Source organism: Medicago sativa, chromosome 2 (assembly GCF_051527215.1).
Source record: "Medicago sativa cultivar Bolivia chromosome 2, Bolivia_mono, whole genome shotgun sequence".
Lineage (NCBI taxonomy): Eukaryota > Viridiplantae > Streptophyta > Magnoliopsida > Fabales > Fabaceae > Medicago > Medicago sativa.
In genome coordinates, this window is record NC_140750.1 from 27757470 (window position 1) to 27779057 (window position 21588).

Consider the following 21588-nt stretch of genomic DNA (forward strand, 5'->3'; position numbering starts at 1 on the left):
TTGAAACTCAAGGTCTTTCCTACGCTTATCATGATAACTCTTTTTTTGACTCTGCGACGCTTTCATCTTTTCTTGGATCATCTTTACCTTCTCAGTAGTCTGTTGAACAATTTCTGGTCCTAAAACCACACTCTCGCCTGACTCAAACCAACACAACGGAGTTCTACACCTCCGACCATACAAAGCCTCAAAAGGTGCCATCCCAATACTAGAATGATAACTGTTATTATACGTGAACTCTATCAATGGTAGATGACTATCCCAAGTCCCACCTTGCTCAAGTACACAAACCCTCAACAAGTCTTCCAACGACTGGATCGTTCTTTCCGACTGACCATCTGTCTGAGGATGATAAGCCGAACTCAACATCAACTTAGAACCTAAAGCCTCTTGAAAACTCTTCCAAAATCTAGAAGTAAACCTTGGATCTCTATCTGACACAATGCTCGAAGGAACACCATGCATCTTCACTATATCTCGAATATAAATCTCTGCCAACTGAGCTACAGAAAAACTAATATTAATCGGAATGAAATGCGCCGACTTCGTCAATCTATCAACAATCACCCAAATAGCATCATTCCCTTTAGGAGTACTGGGCTAACTCGTCACAAAATCCATCGATATGCTATCCCATTTCCACTCTGGCACATCTAAAGGTGTCATCAATCCTGCAGGTTTCTGATGCTCAACCTTCGGCTTTTGACAAATCAAACAAGAATACACAAACTGTGCCACATCACATTTCAATCCAGACCACCAAAACAACTTCTTCAAATCATGATACATCTTTGTAGCTCCCGGATGAATACTCAAGCTACTTCTGTGACTCTCTTCAAGAATCATCTTCTTCATCTCATCATTGTCTGGAATACAAATCCTTCCTCGAAACCTCAACACGCCTTGATCATCGACCTTAAAGTCACTATCTTCAGTCTGATTATCAGCGACCAACAAGTCCACAAACTTAACATCAACTTTCTGCGCCTCTTTAATACTTTTCAAAAATTCACTATCAATCTTCAGCATTCCTAACTTAACACTCTGAGATGACATTTCACAGACTAAGCTCAAATCTCTAAACTGCTCAAGCAATTCGAACTCTTTAACCATCATAGCAGACATATGCAAAGGCTTCCTACTTAAGGCATCTGCAACAACATCAGCTTTACCTGGATGATAATTCAAACCAAAGTCATAATTTTTCAATAATTCAAGCCACCTTCGCTGTCTCATATTCAATTCCTTCTGATCAAACAAATACTTCAAGCTCTTATGTTCACTAAACACCTCGAATCTGGAACCATACAAGTAATGTCTCCAAATCTTAAGCACAAATACAACTACAGCTAATTCAAGATCATGAGTAGGATAATTTCGTTCATGGATTCTCAGCTGTCTTGATGCAAAAGCAACCACTTTACCATCTTGCATAAGCACACCGCCTAATCCCAACTTGGACGCATCACAATACACTACAAAAGGTTCATCCGACCTTGGCAAAATTAAAATTAGACGGATCAACTGCAATACCACTACCAGAAATAACATGGCCAAGAAAACTTACCTCTTTCAACCAGAATTCACACTTAGACAACTTAGCATAAAACTTCTTCTCTTTCAGCACTTGCAAGACAATATTCAAATGCTCAACATGTTTTTCCTCAGACTTGGAGTATATCAAAATATCGTCGATGAACACAACCACGAAGCGATCCAAAAATGCATGGAAGATGCGATTCATATACTCCATAAACACACCAGGTGCATTACTAACACCAAAAAGCATCACCTTATATTCATAATGTCCATAACACATTCTAAAAGTTGTCTTCTGCATATCTTCATCTTTCACTTTAATCTGGTGATAACCTGATCTCAAGTCAATCTTGCTAAACACACGTGCACCCACTAACTGATCCATCAAATCATCAATTCTTGGAAGTGGATACCTATTCTTTATAGTCACTTTATTCAATTGTCAATAATCGATGCACAGCCTCATACTTCCATCTTTCTTCTTTACTAGCAACACTGGCGCTCCCCAAGGTAAAACACTCGGTCTTATAAACTTCTTATCAAGCGAATCCTCCAACTGTTTCTTCAACTCAGCTAACTCAGATGCCGACATACGGTAAGGTGTCATAGACACATGTTTCATTCCCGGAACAAGATCAATCGTAAATTCAACTTCCCTCTCCGACGGCACATCAAGAATTTCATCAGGAAAAACTTCTGGAAAATCGCATACCACTTGCAATCTATCGATCACTGCTTGATTCTCAATGGACAAGGACGCCATCAAGGAAAACATCAAAATTCCATCGCGTTCTAACTGTTTCAGTGCTTAGTAGACAAAAACACTGTTCCACTTTCTTATTCAGCAGAAGAGAAATACACCGACTTACTAAAATAATTAATGTGAACATGGTTGTACTCTTACCAGTTCATACCAAGAATTACATCCATTCTGCTCAAAGGTAAACAGACTAAATCAATTTTAAAGTCTCGACCAAACATAGACAAAGGATATCTTAAACAAACAAGAGAAGTAGTCACCGAACCCTTAGCTGGAGTTTCGACAACCATTTCTCCATTCATATCAGACATAGTAAGACCCAACTTAGAAGCACAATCAATAGCAATAAAACAATGTGTAGCACCAGTATCAATAATAGCAACTAAAGGAGTATTATCAATGTAATAGGTACCTCTGATCAAACAATCCTCAATCTCTGTCTGAGTACCAGCCAAAGCAAAAACTCTCCCAGTGGTCTAAGCCTTCTTAGGCTTCTTGCATTGCGAACCAACGTGTCCTTCTTCATTGCAGTTGAAACACACAACATCATCAAACTTGCATTCAGCACTAGTATGTCCCTTCTTACCACAACAGAAACACCGTTTCACCTCTCCAGTACAAGCATTACTCTTGTGGCCTTTCTCACCATAATTATAGCAGACAATCTCAACAGGAACTTCTTTCTTCTTAGGTTTCCTCTCATCGTTAACTCTTTGCTTTCCTTTATCAACAGGAGCACTGTAAGACTTCAGACGACTCTGCTGACCTTTACCCTTCCTCTCATTAACAATCTTGTAATGAGCCTTAGTATCCTCTTCATAAATTCGGTAACTGCTCACCAGCTCAGAAAATTTACGAATCTTTTGGTAACCAATGGCTCGCTTGATGTCAGCACGCAAACCATTCTCAAATTTGATGCACTTAGAAAACTCAGCAGTCTCAGCGGTATAGTGTGGATGAAATTTAGCTAACTCCACAAACTTAGCAGCATACTCAGTCACATTCATATTTCCCTGCTTCAACTCAAGGAACTCAACCTCTTTCTTCCCGCGAACATCTTCCAGAAAGTATCGGTTCATGAATTCTCTCCTAAACACAGCCCAAGTAACGACCGCACCATCTTGCTCTAAGACAGGTAGAAGACTCACCCACCAGTCATCAGCTTCCTCAGCCAGCATGTGGGTACCAAAACGCACCTTTTGTTCCTCCGTACATTGCATAACACGGAAGACTCTCTCAATCTCTTTGAGCCACGTCTGGGCTCCATCAAGGTCATACCTTCCTTTGAAAGTAGGGGGATGATTCCTCAAAAATGTCTCCAACATCCTAACCTCAGCATTCGCACCAGCATTCACATTAGGCTGTTGCCTCATAGCTTGAGCCCCAGCTTCCAACGCAGCAGCAATTGCAGCATCATTTCTTCCAGCCATCCTAGTTCGCTGCATCATACACAACAATCAGAACAACAAAATAATGGTATTCCAACTGTTAAAAGACACGACTCGACTCAACTACTTGACCGGACGGACCGATCTGCTCTGATACCAATTGTAACACCCCGTTTCCCCAACATAAAAATTTCTTAATAAATTAGAGTATTTCTTCGTAAACGGAATGCCACATTTCATAAAAATCATAAACGGAATAAATAATAATTTATCCTTCAAAAATATTCAACATAAATGTCCAAACTTGCAGCGGATTTAGTTCAACGTCTAAAAATAGTCTTTGGCACTAAGGCCTCATCATAAAGTCTCATAAATAGTCTAAAACATAATAACTAGTTCAGTCCAACAACTTTATTATAAATCTCATAAAACAATACGTAAGGAATAGAAACAAGTCAAAACTCCCATCCTGTTACGTATCAGAGCACCTAAAGACACACTGTGAGAAGTCCGCTCACGACCACACCTATTCTTTATTACCTACAAGTTACACATACGAAGAATAACATTTTCAAGCAGAAGGGGTGAGATTTCTCAAACAAATAATATTAAGCAGGTAACTCATTAATTACATTTAACAACATAATTTCATATAATTCAACAATTATATTTAACATATAGATTTCAGCATATAACAGTCATAATCATCGTCACATAACATCATACAAATATTTCATCACATAACAGTCATAATCATCGTCACATATCATCATAATCATATTTCATCTTTAGACACTTCGTTAAAACATCACATTTTAACACCTTGACTAGACAATGCATCTAAACTCGACTATGCAACTCTTAACGTCTTAAACCGTCTTGAATCATCATGAAATGCAAATGCATGTGGTAACAATCTAGTGCATAAGCCCTTGTTGCTTATGAGCATAAATATACTCCTAGGGCTTGAGCCCTCGTCGCTATTGAGCAAAAGCTCCTAGGGCATAAGCCCTCGTCTCTGTTGAGAAAAAGCTCCTAGGGCATGAGCCCTCGTCTTTAAAATGAGTATGCATGGACTCAACATCTTTCGTCTTAAAAACTTCATGAACATCTTATAATTCTTGACTTTTACGACATTTACATCTTAAATAAGATCAACAACAACATTTACAGCACTTATAAATTCATATCATATCAGCATCATAACATTATAATATCAAATGATAATAATGGCATCTTAAGCATCACATCAACATAAGCATCTTGAATAACACATATAATGCATATATAATATTATCACATCATTAATAAAATTTAGTCATCTTAACTTAGTCTTTCTGGACAGCTTCTAATAATCTAGACATCCTTCAATTCCTCCTCAAGGTTCAACTTTAAGCCACACGTGCGAAAAGATCGCAAGAAAATAGTTTGTGCAGAATGGGCTAGTTGCTCGCTGCGGCGAGCAAAACATGCTCTCTGGAGTCTCAAAATGGCTTGCTCGCGAGGCGACTTGGTTTGCTAGCGGTGGCGAGTAACTGGCTTGCTCGCTGTGGCGAGCGATATTGCTCGCGAGGCAAGCGATGAATGTTCTTAGCTCGTGAGGTGAGCTATGCTGCTCGCTGCGGCGAGCGATGAATGTCAGCTCGGGCCGAATTCCATTTTTCTCAATTTTTCACCTAATCACTTGGTTCTAACCTCAAAACAACTTCTAAATATCACCTTATGGATTATCTAAGGTCTGTACATGATTCATACATCAATTCATCGGTTTTTCATCATCTAATCATCAAAATCGCTCTTAAACCTAATTCTTAAATTCTCACAAATTCAACCTAAAACATGTTAGATGTAATCTAATGATCTACAAACTTAATATTAGTGAAAGATAGTCTCACCCATACCTTATAACAGATGAAATCGGCACCCTCCAGGTCTTCTCCTCTTCTCTGACTTTTTCTCCCTTTATCACCAAAAACTGAACGTACGTTGTAAAAAAATTTTAAACCTAACTTCTCTTATTTATACCTCTTCTAGTCTTTTCTATTTCCACTTAAACCACTAAACTCTCTAAATTTATAAAACAGCCCCATATCTCAATAATTATTTTATTTTCAAATCTTATTTTATTAAATAATAAAATAAGTCACAACATCACATAACTTCTCTAAAAATCATATAACTCACATAAATCTCATAAATCACTTAAATCACATATAAATCATATAAATCTTATAAATCACGTCATTCACACACACACACACACACACACACACACACACACACACACACACACACACATATATATATATTGATGAGTAGGTTTGGTACCACATGCATATAGAGTCGAGTTAGGGACATTGCATACATAACTGCGAGTCTACTTGAAGATGTGTAATTAAAAGATGTGTGATTTAAAGACGTGTAATTATTTAAAGATGTCATATTTATTGATGTGCTTCTAAATGGTCATGTGTTAATGATATGTATTTTGCTAGATGTCTTTTTGATATTCTTAAATGTTGATTGATGCCTATTTGATTTTTATTAAATGAAATTTTATATTTAAATGTGAATAGTATCTGACTGTGATGTATACATGTCTAAATCTAATTGAAGTGTTCTTTTATCTGGATCTATACATGTGTTTATGCATTTCTTATGTTGAATATATTCTCACCCTCTAGTGGCGGGTTGGGCGCCTGCACCCTTGTGGTGTAGATTTGCAGGAAGAAGAAGTTTAGTAGCAGTGAGTCTCTGAGGATGGCTTTGAAGCCTACTCGTTTACCTAACGCTTTTGGGAGTCTTTACCGAGTCGATGCTCTGATCTGTGACACTAGGGATTGGGGATTTATATTATTTTATTTTATTTTAGATTAGGTTTTAGAAATCTTTTGAATTCAGTTTTGATGTTGATACAAATGATGTGACAGTTACTTTAATGTTTTGAAAATTGTATTCCGCTGCGACGTTTTTAATTTAAATGAAGTATTAGATGTGTGACACCCTTGCTTGCTCAATTATTTATTGTACTTTTATTAAAAAATAATATGTGGGGATTAGGGTGTTACACCTCTCATTTGATTTATTGTACTTTTATTATTTATTGGACTTTTATTTTATTTTATTTTATTTTATTTTATTGTACTTTTATCAAAAATTTATAAAAATAATAATACGCATTATACATCGCAAAAAAAATTATACGGAGTCGCGTAACAAAAAAACATACACACATAAAATATTACTATAAACGATAATATGTGTGTGTGTGTATTTTTGAGGTTGAAGAAAGAAAATAAAAATATTTGGTATCATTAAATGACAGCGTGAATAAAAATATTTGTGAGGTTGTGATGATTAAATGATATTGAAATTAAATATATAAATGATAAAAAAAATAATATAATTCCTTTGAAAAAAAAGGTAATAAAATTCAATGGGACCTCCTTAAAAAAAATTAAATGGAATGGTTCAAAAAAATTAAATGGAAGAAAAAAACGTATTGAAATATATTATTAAAAAATAAAAGAAAAGATTCCCAACGTGAATTGAAGAGAAATACTTGTGAAATAAATTGTCGAGAAGTAGTTTTTTGAAGTATCATTCAACAACTTTTGGCCAAAGTTCATTCCATTCAATTTTATGCATTAAAAAAAGTACATTTTTTAGTAAGTACTTAATTGAAATTGTATTTGGCCTAAATTCTCCTTAAAAATGTAGAGAAGTTAAAAAAAATAACAATTGATACTTAAAAAAGTTAATTAGACAGTATTTAGACAAATCGTTGCTAAAAATATTTGGTATCATTAAATGACAGCGTGAATAAAAATATTTGTGAGGTTGTGCTGCTTATATGATATTGAAGTTAAATATATAAGTGATAAAAAGATAATAAAATTCCTTTGAAAAAAATGTAATAAAATTAAATGGGACCTTCTTAAAAAAAATTAAATGGAATGGTTAAAAAAAATTAAATGGAAGAAAAAAACGTATTGAAATACAATATTAAAAAATAAAATACCCAACATGAATTGAAGAGAGATACTTGTAAAATAAATTGTCGAGAAGTAGTTTTTTGAAGTAGCATTCAACAACTTTTGGCTAAAGCTCATTCCATTCAATTTTATGCATTAAAAAAATACATTTTTTAGTAAGTACTTAATTGATATTGTATTTGGCCTAACTTCTCTTTAAAAATGTAGAGAAGTCGAAAAAAAACTGGGTCAAAAGGTATCTTATTCACCCACAACGGCAGTGTAGACGCAAATGAATATGGGAGGAAAAAATTGGAAAATAGTTAAAAATAAAAAATAGTAAAATAATTAAAAGTTTATAGAAATATAAAAATTGGAAAATAGTTAAAAAATTGGTGAGGTAGCACTCAACCAAACAACACTAAAAAAAATTATATACATTAGCGTAACAAAAAAACAGACAGACGAACATAAAATATTTCTCTAAACGTTCATATGTGTATATATTCGCGAGATTGAAGAAAGGAGATAAAAATATTTGGGATCATTAAATGATAGCGTGAATAAAAATATTTGTGAGATTATGATGATTAAACGATATTGAAATTAAATATAGGCTAAAATATGGTTTTAGTCCCTGTAAAAATTTTTTGTAGATTTTGGTCCCTGCAAATTTTTTTGTTTTTTAAAATAGTCCCTGGAGGGACTATTTTCAAAATCAAAATATTTTGCAGGGACCTTTTTAAAAAACAAAATATTTTGCAGGGACCAAAAACTACAAAATAGGTTCAGCTATCATGTGCCACGTATGCAAATCATCACAAAAGTAGGGTCAGGGACTATTTTCAAAAACAAAATATTTTGAAGGGACCAAAAACAACAATTTTTTTTACAGGGACTAAAATCAAAACGAGACTTATTTGCAGGGACTAAAACCATATTTTAGCCTTAAATATATAAGTGATAAAAAGATAATAAAATTCCTTTGAAAAAAATGTAATAAAATTAAATGGGACCTTCTTAAAAAAAATTAAATGGAACGGTTAAAAAAAATTAAATGGAAGAAAAAAACGTATTGAAATACAATATTAAAAAATAAAATACCCAACATGAATTGAAGAGAGATACTTGTAAAATAAATTGTCGAGAAGTAGTTTTTTGAAGTAGCATTCAACAACTTTTGGCTAAAGCTCATTCCATTCAATTTTATGCATTAAAAAAAATACATTTTTTAGTAAGTACTTAATTGATATTGTATTTGGCCTAACTTCTCCTTAAAAATGTAGAGAAGTCGAAAAAAAACTGGGTCAAACGGTATCTTATTCACCCACAACGGCAGTGTAGACGCAAATGAATATGGGAGGAAAAAATTGGAAAATAGTTAAAAATAAAAAATAGTAAAATAATTAAAAGTTTATAGAAATATAAAAATTGGAAAATAGTTAAAAAATTGGCGAGGTAGCACTCAACCAAACAACACTAAAAAAATTATATACATTAGCGTAACAAAAACACAGACAGACGGACATTAAATATTACTCTAAACGTTCATATGTGTATATATTCGCGAGATTGAAGAAAGGAGATAAAAATATTTGGGATCATTAAATGATAGCGTGAATAAAAATATTTGTGAGATTATGATGATTAAACGATATTGAAATTAAATATAGGCTAAAATATGGTTTTAGACCCTGTAAAAATTTTTTGTAGATTTTGGTCCCTGCAAATTTTTTTGTTTTTTAAAATAGTCCCTGGAGGGACTATTTTCAAAATCAAAATATTTTGCAGGGACCTTTTTAAAAAACAAAATATTTTGCAGGGACCAAAAACTACAAAATAGGTTCAGCTATCATGTGTCACGTATGCAAATCATCACAAAAGTAGGGTCAGGCACTATTTTCAAAAACAAAATATTTTGAAGGGACCAAAAACAACAATTTTTTTTACAGGGACTAAAATCAAAACGAGACTTATTTGCAGGGACTAAAACCATATTTTAGCCTTAAATATATAAGTGATAAAAAGATAATAAAATTCCTTTGAAAAAAATGTAATAAAATTAAATGGGACCTTCTTAAAAAAAAATTAAATGGAACGGTTAATAAAAATTAAATGGAAGAAAAAAACGTATTGAAATACAATATTAAAAAATAAAATACCCAACATGAATTGAAGAGAGATACTTGTAAAATAAATTGTCGAGAAGTAGTTTTTTGAAGTAGCATTCAACAACTTTTGGCTAAAGCTCATTCCATTCAATTTTATGCATTAAAAAAAATACATTTTTTAGTAAGTACTTAATTGATATTGTATTTGGCCTAACTTCTCCTTAAAAATGTAGAGAAGTCGAAAAAAAACTGGGTCAAACGGTATCTTATTCACCCACAACGGCAGTGTAGACGCAAATGAATATGGGAGGAAAAAATTGGAAAATAGTTAAAAATAAAAAATAGTAAAATAATTAAAAGTTTATAGAAATATAAAAATTGGAAAATAGTTAAAAAATTGGCGAGGTAGCACTCAACCAAACAACACTAAAAAAATTATATACATTAGCGTAACAAAAAAACAGACAGACGGACATAAAATATTACTCTAAACGTTCATATGTGTATATATTCGCGAGATTAAGAAAGGAGATAAAAATATTTGGGATCATTAAATGATAGCGTGAATAAAAATATTTGTGAGATTATGATGATTAAACGATATTGAAATTAAATATTGGCTAAAATATGGTTTTAGTCCCTGTAAAAAAAAATTGTAGATTTTGGTCCCTGCAATTTTTTTTGTTTTTTAAAATAGTCCCTGGAGGGACTATTTTCAAAATCAAAATATTTTGTAGGGACCTTTTTAAAAAACAAAATATTTTGCAGGGACCAAAAACTACAAAATAGGTTCAGCTATCATGTGTCACGTATGCAAATCATCACAAAAGTAGGGTCAGGGACTATTTTCAAAAACAAAATATTTTGCAGGGACCAAAAACAACAATTTTTTTTACAGGGACTAAAATCAAAACGAGACTTATTTGCAGGGACTAAAACCATATTTTAGCCTTAAATATATAAGTGATAAAAAGATAATAAAATTTCTTTGAAAAAAAGATAAAATTAAATGGAACCGCCTTAAAAAATTAAATAGAACGGTTAAAAAAAATAACGTTAAATGGAAGAAAAAAAACATATTGAAATATAATATTAAAAAATAAAGAAAAGGTTCTCAACGTGAGTTGAAAAGAGGTGCTTGTGAAATAAATTGTCGAGAAGTAGTTCTTTAAAGTAACATTCAATAGCTTCTGGTCAAAGTTCATTCCATTCAATTTTATGCGTTCAAAAAAAGTACTTTTTTTAGTAAGTACTTAATTGATATTGTGTTTAGCCTAACTTCTCCTTTAAAATGTAGAGAAGTTTGAAAAAAGTCGGGTCAAACGATACATTAATCTCCCACAACGACAATGTAGAAGAAACTGAATTTGGGAGAAAAAATTGAAAAATAGTTAAAAATATAAAAATTGGAAAATAATTAAAAGTTATTAAAAATATAAAAATTAGAAAATAATTTAAAAAAATTGATTAGGGGTAAAAATGTAAATTCATAGGCCTAACTTCTCCTTAAAAATGTAGAGAAGTTTGAAAAAAGTCGGGTCAAACGATACCTTAATCTCCCACAACGATAATGTAGAAGTAACTGAATTTGTGAGAAAAAAATTGAAAAATAGTTAAAAATATAAAAATTGGAAAATAATTAAAATAAATTGGTTTGGGGCAAAAATGGAAATTCATAGGCCAACCTAGGGGCAAAATGGTAAATTCACAGGATATTTCTTTTCATATTATTATATAGAAAATAACCTTATCAAAGACCTTATAAAAGGATTGCTCAATCGATCTAAAGTAATCAAACTAGCTAAACACAAAGCACAATATGGATAGAAAAAGGCAAACATTGATCCTTTTGTTAGTCTTAACAATATATATATATTTCCCTTCACTATCAAAGCATCATCAAGTTGTGGCATTGCTGTCTAATGGGGCCAAAACCTAGGAGATGGCAACTTGACATCAACATGTGACACTGGTAATTACGAGATTGTACTCTTAGCTTTCCTCAATGTCTTTGGAGGATGAATAGCCCAAAGTTGGAACTTTGCAGGTCATTGTGGTGACTGGAGCACTTGCACTTGTACAAAACTTGAACCCGAAATAACACACTGTCAACAAAAAGGGATCAAAGTTTTATTTTCCATCGGAGGTGCATCTGGATCCTACTCTCTTAACTCACCAGACGATGCTAAAAATGTTCCTGATTACTTCTATGCTAACTTTCTCAGTGGCCAATTTGGTCCACTTGGAAGTGTTGCCTTAGATGGTATTGATTTTGACATTGAAGGAGGTACAAATCTTTACTGGGATGACCTTGCTAGGGATCTTGACAATCTAAGACAATAAAACAGGTAATATTTTTGAATGAGAAGTTTTAGCATGATAGTACTAGTAGTTTTGATTGTCTCATATAAGTATTTTTAAGATTATGTACATTTCTTAAAAGAATCATTGAGTGTATAAAATTTGAAGATAAAAATGGGTTTAATTTCGCAGAAATATTTTTATTAATGGTGGTTAGGTTAGTGGTTTGCAACAAAGCCCATACACGTGGGTATCCGCCTGTACCAAACTCAAATTGACAGGTTTTTCTAGCTTTGACTGGGGTTTGGGTTTTCTCCGATTTCAAAACACGGGTATGAGACCGATAATGGACATATAAGTACCCACCCCAAACCTATACTCAAACCTGTCTCAAACGTAAAAAATCAATTTATTATCCTTTTTATATAAATAGAAACTCCAATCCCTAATCATTTCACTCACACAATTAAAGTCTCAATCTTTAAGACGACACTCACTTCTCTAAGTTCTATTTCTCCTTCCACATTTCACCCTCTCGGTCTCTTTATTCCCCATAACCTAGTCATTGATCGGTATCATCTCTTTGTTGGATAATGCATTACAACATTGAGCTCAAGGCTGAAAAATACTTCGTTTTTTATTAAGAAAATTAGCTACTGTGGGGACGGGGATACCCGAATTCGTCGGGTACGGGGAGAAGATTCGATTTCTCATCCCTATTGTGTATGTGTAGGGTAACAGGTTAGTATTTGAGAGTATGGTATAAGAACGGGGAAGATAAAACCCATCCCCACCCCTCCCCATTGTCATGCCTAATAAGGGGTGCCAACATAGTTTGGATGTCTTGTATTTTCTTTGATGTTTTTATGCTCTTACTTTAGGCAACAAATAGTGGTTTTGTTGTTGTGTGCAAGTGTGTGTTATATGTCCCACGTCGGATAGAACAGTAAAGGTTGAACACCTTATAAGTAAGAGGACCCATAAACCTATTGCCTAAAGGTTTTGGGTAAGAGTGTGGCGTGTCTCTTGCTTGTGTGGTTGTTCTAGACTCGATGTAGACGGTCCCCCAGGCTCCCCTCGTGACTCAACAGTGGTATAGAGCCCCGGTTCGACGAAGGGTGCGGCCGAGGTGGCTGGTCAGTTGCGCAGAAAACAGCAACGACGGTACAAGAAGCAAGTGTAACACCCCGTTTTTCCCAACTTAAAAATTTCATAAAATATCAGAGTTATCATCATAAACGGAGCATCACATTCATCAATACGAGCATCACATTCATCAATACAACATTTCCAACAATCATAGTAATAGACGGAGCATCACATTCATCAATACAACATTTCCAACAATCATAGTAATAGAAAATACTATTTATTAAAACAACCTGTCTTTATAAAATTATTAAAACAACCTGTCTTTCTTCAACAAGTGAGCATAAAGCTGCCGAGCTTAAAGCCCCCAACGTAATTTGACCATAAAGCTGCCGGGCTTAAAGCCCCCAACGTAGTTTGAGCATAAAGCTGCCGGGCCTAAAGCCCCCATCTTTAATGAGTATGCAATGGACTCAATCTTTCTACAACTTAGACAACAACGTGAACATCTTATACAATTCCATAATCATGGACAACTTCTTAATTCTTGCAACTCGACCGACTCATGCAACTTCAAGACTCTAAACGACACAATACTCATCAACAATGGAACAACAACATTTATCATAAAAATGCGTTTACACATATATCTCACATAACATAACCTTCAATAATAATATTCACTTCATAAACATGGCTTAATAAATCAAGGGGACCTATTAAAATGGTCAGAATAAACTCCTAGTGCACGAAGCAAAATTCAGAAAATGGTCATACTGGACCAGGGACGCTAATAGGACGCTTTTGGGACGCTTTGGCGTCCTCTACAAAAAGGATAGGACGCTTTCGCGTCCTAAATGTCGTAACTCAGGACTTGGACGCTTTCTGGACGCTTTTGGGACGCTTTCGCGTCCTGTTCATAAAAATTATGGGCAACTACATGGTGAGGACGCTTTCTGGACGCTAATGGGACGCTTTTGCGTCCCGCTTCAGATTTCAGAAAAATTGTTGCGATTTCAACATGGTTTCACCCAAAAATCCCATCTTTGATCCCTTAATCACCCAAATGGTTTCACAAACATGTTTATAGGTTCAGTAGACAACATGGGAAGCAAAACAACATATAATTATGTAATTCAACAACATAATTCATCATAATTCATCATTTATCATAACTCATCTAACCCTAAAATCAAGAACAACAATTCATCAATTTTCAAAATTATATACCATGATTATTGAAAGGAATCCCACCCTTACCTTAATTCAGCAAATTCTACAGCAAAAGAAATGGACTCCCTCTTCTCTTAGCCTCTTCTCCTAGCTTTCTCTTCCTTCTCTCAAAAACCAATTTTTCTTGATTGTACGTGAAAAATGTTTTGTTTCTCACTTTTCTTTCTTTTACCCAAACTATAACCTCTCCTTTTCTTTTAACTCCCTTAATTTCTATTAATTCCTCATTATTCCCCTTAAACCAAAATAAATACTATTTCTATATTATTTCTATTTCTCATAATATCTTATCAAACAATAAAACAATATTCATTCCAACACCAGTCCATAAATCATATAATAAAATAGAATTACACCATATATCACATAAAATCACACCAAGCATATATTTCACATAAAATCATATATTTAAAAAATAAAGTCATATAAAAATATTCACACATCTACTAAAAATAATTAAATGAAAATGGGGCGTTACAGTAAGTGGCTTCTTGTACAGCAACGTCGATACAAGCAAGTAAAAAGCTTCCGCTCTGGGGGGGAGCACGATAAAGTGATGGACTCAAGCTTCCGCTCTGGGGGGGAGCACGCAGAGGCTCCCCTCATGACTTAACAGTGGTATAAAGCCCCGGTTCGACGAAGGGTGCGACCGAGGTGGCTGGTCAATTGCGCAGAAAGCAGCAACGACGGTACAAGAAGCAAGTGGCTTCTTGTACAGCAACGGCGATACAAGCAAGTAAAAAGCTTCCGCTCTGGGGCGAGCACAATAAAGTGATGGACTCAAGCTTCCGCTCTGGGGGGGAGCACAATAAAGTGATGGACTCACACTTGAGGGGGGTGTTGTTGTGTTCAAGTGTGAGTTATATGTCCCCATCGGATAGAACAGCAAAGGTTTAACACCTTATAAGTAAGGGCCCATAAACTCATTGCCTTAGGGTTTTGGGTAAGAGTGTGGCGTCTCTCTTGCTTTTGCGGTTGCTCTAGCCTCGATGTGTGGGTTGTCCCCCAAAGCTCCCCTCTCTGACCCAACAGGTTTGTGATAAAATTAGTACATCTGATGCTTTGAAAATTTTATCTTGGTATTTATGTATTCCGCATGTTGATGGGATAGAAAGAAACTTTTTATATATAAAACTTATCAATTGTTTCCTTTTTGGTATCATTAAAAAGTACCCTAAAAGCACTCGTTAGTTTGACTCGTATGATATTTATCATAAAAAAAAAATAGCTTTCCATTCAATATATTTTGAACCCTTCTTTGCCTACATCCTAACTAAAATCAACCTTTTATCTCTTGCAGGTACTTTTACTTGGCTTCTGCACCCCAATGTTTTATGCCATATCACTACCTTGACAAAGCTATCAAAACTGGCTTGTTTGATTATATACTTGTCCAATTCTACAATAACCCTCCATGTCAATATGATATAATAAACTCAGATGCTACATTGCTCTTACAATCATGGAAAGATTGGACATCTTTAGCTCTACCAAATAATACAGTTTTCATGGGTCTACCAGCAGCACCTGATGCAGCTCCTAGTGGTGGTTATATACCACCAGATGATCTCATTTCTAAGGTTTTTCCTTTCATTAAACCAACTTCGAACTATGGAGGAATTATGCTTTGGGATAGATTTCATGATGTTGGAAATGATTACAGCAATCAGATAAAGGCGTATGTTAAACGATATGTTCTTCCATTTATCACACAAGTTTCCGAGGCAATAGTTGGATCTATCTCGGCAGCTATGAACTCCATGTTTACGAATTAAATCATACTATAAATCGATAGTGATCGTGTAGTTCACTATATATATGTATTAATGTATGATTATGGAATAAGACAAAACTCGGATCCTCTACAAGCAACTTTACGATGGTTACAGATCGTTAGATTAAGAAGAAAAAAAATGTCAGGATCACATATTATGTTAACCTTTATGCATATTATGTACCTGTGGTTTTCATGTAACCACAGGTACATGAAAACCTGTGGGAATCAAAGCATCTTATGTATGTACTGGAAGTCACTTTGAAATTTGAATAATATTGAACTATGCGTTTTCAACTTAAATTCTTACTAGGTTATGTAATTCCCGAAAGTGTATCAGCTGTATATAAACACAACTAGATGTTTGTAAGTTTTTGAGTGAAACATTTCCTTAACAAAATGGTTTGCAACGGTTTGGGTGATATGGAAGGAGAGGAATAATCGTGTCTTCTGAAATACGATATCCAATCCTTTAATTCTCACAGAGAAAGTCAAGTTAAATTCCTTCTTATGGCTGAAGTCTAAATAGGTGGCATTAGCTTATACTTACCACGATTGGTGGAGACACCCGCTTTCCTGCATGGGTGTGCTTTTGTAATGTTTTGTTCCTTTGATGAACCTTCGGGTTCTGTGACTTTGTAATTATGTAAACACTGTTTTTGGGTTTTCTTTTTTGCGCACCTTGTGCAAGAGGGAAACACCTTTGAATAATATATATTCCATTTTGATTTGTTTAAAAAAAACAAAATATGTATTATAATGCGAACTCGACTAAAGTTTTTTTTTCCTTCTTTATAACGGCTAACTTTTATTGCAAAAACTCAAACCCAAGCACAAGAATAAATCAGCAAAGAACGGAAAATGACAGAAGAAAAAGGAACCAAAGACAATGTTCCAATCCACCACTATACTCCCTCCGGTCACTATTATAAGCAAAAAACTACTTTTTAGGTTCATTGAATGAGTAATATATGTGGTCATTAATATAGACCACATACATCATTTATTCAATGAACCTAAAGAGTAGTTTTTTGCTTATAATAATGACCGGAGGGAGTAAAGTATAACCATCAATGGCAAAAAATGGCACAAAGACAAAATAGCAAACCCATATACAGAATGTCACAACCAAAAGGTGATAGACTCTTTGATTGCAAATGTCCTAAAAAAAAAATTGAAGTTGATGCTACGGAAAAAGTGATGGAAGAAAATGTTGCTGCAACTGAACAAACTAATGGTGTTGTTGAAACTCTGATTCAAGCAACACTGACTCAAGAAACTGTCACTCGAGCAACCCAGCAAACTCGGAAAGGAAAGTCAGGCAAAGGAAAAGAAAAGCTAATTCTTGCACCAAAGAGAAAAAGACCGGTAAAAAGTGTCAGCTTGTTGAAAGTTGTTTCCTTTGATTACTAGTATTAATTAAGCCTTTAATTGGTTTTGATTAAGCAGTATTTTTTATTTTAAGCGGTGTCATTAGTTTTCCTAAAACACCCTCTTAGTTTAGATCTCCTACTCCACACATGTGTGTTGTTATCAAGTTGTGTGTTTGGAGTCAAGTTTCGTGTTCAATGTGTTCAAAACTGAACAATAACGGCCACCATCATGGCTCCCGTGAATCTCTCCTCAGCGGTTACGATACCCACGAATTCGTAACCGTCGAGTCTTACATGTGTCTTACAACAGCTATGCAAACTCCTACCTCTATATAAAGAGGAATATCATCAGTAGTCCCCAAGGGTTAGAATCCACTCTCTCTCTCCCCATTATGATCGCATATTGACTTGAGCGTCGTAATGTCTGCACGTACAAAACTTTGCAGGGATAGTCAATGTTCTTGGGAACCCTTTGATATTTGCTTTCACCAAATTTTCTTTTTCATATAAACCATTCCGATAATTTCCTTTTTCACGGTAATGTTTTTTAGTTAACAAGTTTCATATAAACCAGTTGTATTGTCCTTTTAACCATGTGGAGTCATGTTCCACACTTATGACGGAGCCAGAATGCATGCATGCAGAGCAAAATAGTCAAGGTTTGTCTGTACAAAATGATTACAACTGCCTTCACTGAATCCGGAGCCAGAATGCATGCAGAAAAACACGTTTTTATGTATAAAGGCATTGACATCATAGTTGTTTGTTTGGATTTTCCATCTTTATATGGTATATTTTTATTTTATTTTTTGTAGTGCAGTGTTTTAATGTTTTAGATTGAAAAGTTAGTTTTGATCGAGTGTTACACTTAATTAATGATTTTGACGTCGTCAACGTTGCATATTTAAAGACACGAATATATAATCATATTTATAGGTATATGTATATTGTCATTTTATACTAGTAACATAAATGTTGTGAATTTGTTCGTAGATCCATCATGTTTGTTTTAACAACTTTGAATTTGTGTTGTATTGATATAAATTATCAACTTGAATAAATGAATATCGTTTATTTTTGTCAAAAAAAAAATAAACGATTATGGTTAAAAGTTATTACTGTAGTATTTACCAGCATTTTTTTTTTACTTGCACAATACATAAATTTTTGCTCATAAAATAATGTACGTCTTATAAGTACATAACCTTACCATATATAATTCATAAGACCAATATATAAAAGAATAGCTCAATCAATCTTAAGTAATCAAATGAGCAAGATATGGATTCCAAAATGCAAACGTTGATCCTTTTGTTGATCTTAACAATATTCTCCATCACTATCAAAGCATCATCAAGTGATGGCAATATTGCCATCTACTGGGGGCAAAACCTAAAAGATGGCACCTTGACATCAACATGTGACACTGGTAATTTCAAGATTGTACTATTAGCTTTCTTCAATGTCTTTGGAGGAGGAAGAGTCCCAAGTTGGAACTTTGCAGGTCATTGTGGTGGCTGGAGCCCTTGCAAAAAACTCGAACTCGAAATTAAACATTGTCAACAAAAAGGTGTCAAAGTTTTTCTTTCCCTCGGATGTGATTCTGGATCCTACTCCCTTAGCTCACCAGAGGATGCTAAAAATGTTTCTGATTACCTCTATACTAACTTCCTCAGTGGTCAATCTGGTCCACTTGGAAGTGTTACCTTAGATGGTATTAATTTTGCCATTATACATGGTTCAAATCTTTATTGGGATGACCTTGCTAAACATCTTCACAATATAAGACATCGAAACAGGTAAATTTACTTTGTTTTTTGGAATGAAAAATGTCAGTGTACTTTTCCATGGCTAGAATATCTTAGATTTTTAAAGAATTGTTTACACAAGTTCTAAGATGTTGTTGTTGTTATATTTATTTATTTTCTTAACAAATTAACATTTTTCTTTTAAGATTACGTAGAGTTTTTAGTAAAATTTGAAAGTGCAAAAAATTCTATGAAAAATGAGTTTAGTCTAGTCTCGTCACAATTTAAATGAAAAATATTATGCATGAACATTTGATATGTTAGCTACGTGGATTCAAATTTGTAATTCTTTATTTTTAAACATTTAATGGGTGTGAATTTCATAGTTAGACTCTTAAAAAAAAGAGTTTAGTCTACTAAATTACCCTTATTAATTAATACTCTTTTTGTTCTTTTTTATAAAAGAAAATAAAGTTTATTTTAAAAAAGAATTTTCAGCCATCGAAGTTATTAAGTTGAGCCTCGAGTTAAGGGAGATGAAATACAATAAATATAATTGTAATTCATATTTTGTTGATACTTGAAAATGATGGAATATGCAGACAAATATTCTGAATCTGTTTAAAAAAAATCCAAATCTAACAATTAATATAAGACCAAGAAACTATATGTTAGTGTTATGTTGTGACAGAACTATCAAAGTATTCTTATCGTTATGAGTAGATATAGACACTATGATTTAAACATTCTCTTTAACATTCACTTATTTTATTCTATTTTTAGAAAACTCGATATTTGATCGAAAAACCGACTAATTTGAGAGACCAGTTGCACTGCCCACTTAGGAGGGGGGATTTAAAGTCAGAGAATAACTAGCATAGCTTTGTATGGATTTAACCCATCGAAATTGACATCAGGAGGAATCAAATATGAGACCTTGGTTTAACAATTACTATTTTATTGGATGAAACTCATGTGAATCTTATTATCATAGAATGAGTGATAGATAGTGTTAGAACTTAGAACTTAGAATGTAGGGGATCATTTTCAAAGTATAGTACCTACATTCAATCCACCAAATCATAGAATGAGTGATATATAGTGTTAGAACTTAGAACTATTGATAGCATTTACATTTCATGGCTTTAACATTCTGGCTAACTAATTAAATCACTTATAGGTATTTCTACTTGGCTGCTACACCCCAATGTTGTATGCCAGATAAGTACCTTGACAAAGCTATCAAAACTGGCTTGTTTGATTATGTACTTGTTCAATTCTACAATAACCCTCCATGTCAATTTGATGGAACAAACTCAGATGCTACATTGCTCTTACAATCATGGAAAGCTTGGACATCTTTTGCTCTACCAAATAATACCGTTTTCATGGGACTACCAGCATCACCTGATGCAGCTCCTAGTGGTGGTTATATACCACCAAATGATCTCATTTCTAAGGTTCTTCCTATCATTAAACCGACTTCGAACTATGGAGGAGTTATGCTTTGGGATAGAGTTCATGATGTTTGAAATGATTACAACAATCAGATAAAGAAGTATGTTAAACGATCTGTTCTTCGATTTGTGACACAAGTTTCCGAGGCAATATTCGGATCTGTCTCGGCAGCATTGAACTCTATGTTTCTGAATTAAATCATATTATAAATTAATAGTGATTGCGCAATGCACGATATATATGTATGTGTATGAGTATGGAATAAGAGAGAACTCGTAACATCTACAGTCAACTTAACGGTGGCTATAGGTCGTTAGATTAAGAAAATGAGCATCACATGTTATTATGTTAAGCACCTTTATGCACGTTATCTATCTATCGATATAGCTAGACATTGATTCCCTAGGTTTTCATGTAACCCACGCGAACCAAAGCATCTTATGTATGTACCGGAAGTCACTTTGAAATTTGAATAATATTCACTTGCGCGATTTCAACTTATATTCTTACTGATCAATGTAAGTCGTGCAAACATATTTGGATAAATTCGTATCTAGATTTTTTAAAAGCTTTTGCGCAAAACGTTTCCTCAACAAAATATATGTATTACGAACACGAGTTATTTATTTTATTTTTTTGAACGGCTAAATATTATCACAAAAACTCAATCCCAAGTACAAGATGCATCCGGATTTGAGACTAGAATTACAACAGGACCAAAAAATCTAAAACAGAAAATGCCAGAAGAAAAAGGAAGAGAACACAGTATGGCACAATCAACCCACACTTAGATTTTTTACATTTACCTTCCTAAACTAGAATTGAAAAAGAAGTAAGCAA

At 33.9% G+C, this 21588-nt stretch overlaps 1 protein-coding gene and 1 pseudogene across 2 annotated transcripts; both read left to right on the forward strand.

The window, feature by feature from the left end:
* The first annotated feature begins 11591 nt into the window (after positions 1-11591).
* Positions 11592-16302, forward strand: LOC146945954 (acidic endochitinase-like; annotated as a pseudogene). The gene is made up of 2 exons (XR_015026556.1): positions 11592-12120; positions 15696-16302. The product of XR_015026556.1 is annotated as an acidic endochitinase-like (transcript).
* Positions 16303-18808: 2506 nt separating this feature from the next.
* Positions 18809-21251, forward strand: LOC146945955 (hevamine-A-like). The gene is made up of 2 exons (XM_085744215.1): positions 18809-19341; positions 20471-21251. Exons 1-2 carry the CDS (start codon positions 18824-18826, stop codon positions 20820-20822), a joined length of 870 nt encoding a protein of 289 aa, XP_085600341.1. The 5' UTR covers positions 18809-18823; the 3' UTR covers positions 20823-21251.
* Positions 21252-21588: the final 337 nt, after the last annotated feature.

Bases quoted from the DNA above. Each gene is read 5' to 3' on its own strand.
- LOC146945955 (XM_085744215.1), top strand. From the start codon at position 18,824: ATGGATTCCAAAATGCAAACGTTGATCCTTTTGTTGATCTTAACAATA. The intron at 19,342-20,470 runs GTAAATTTACTT...AATCACTTATAG, and splicing joins AATATAAGACATCGAAACAG to GTATTTCTACTTGGCTGCTA.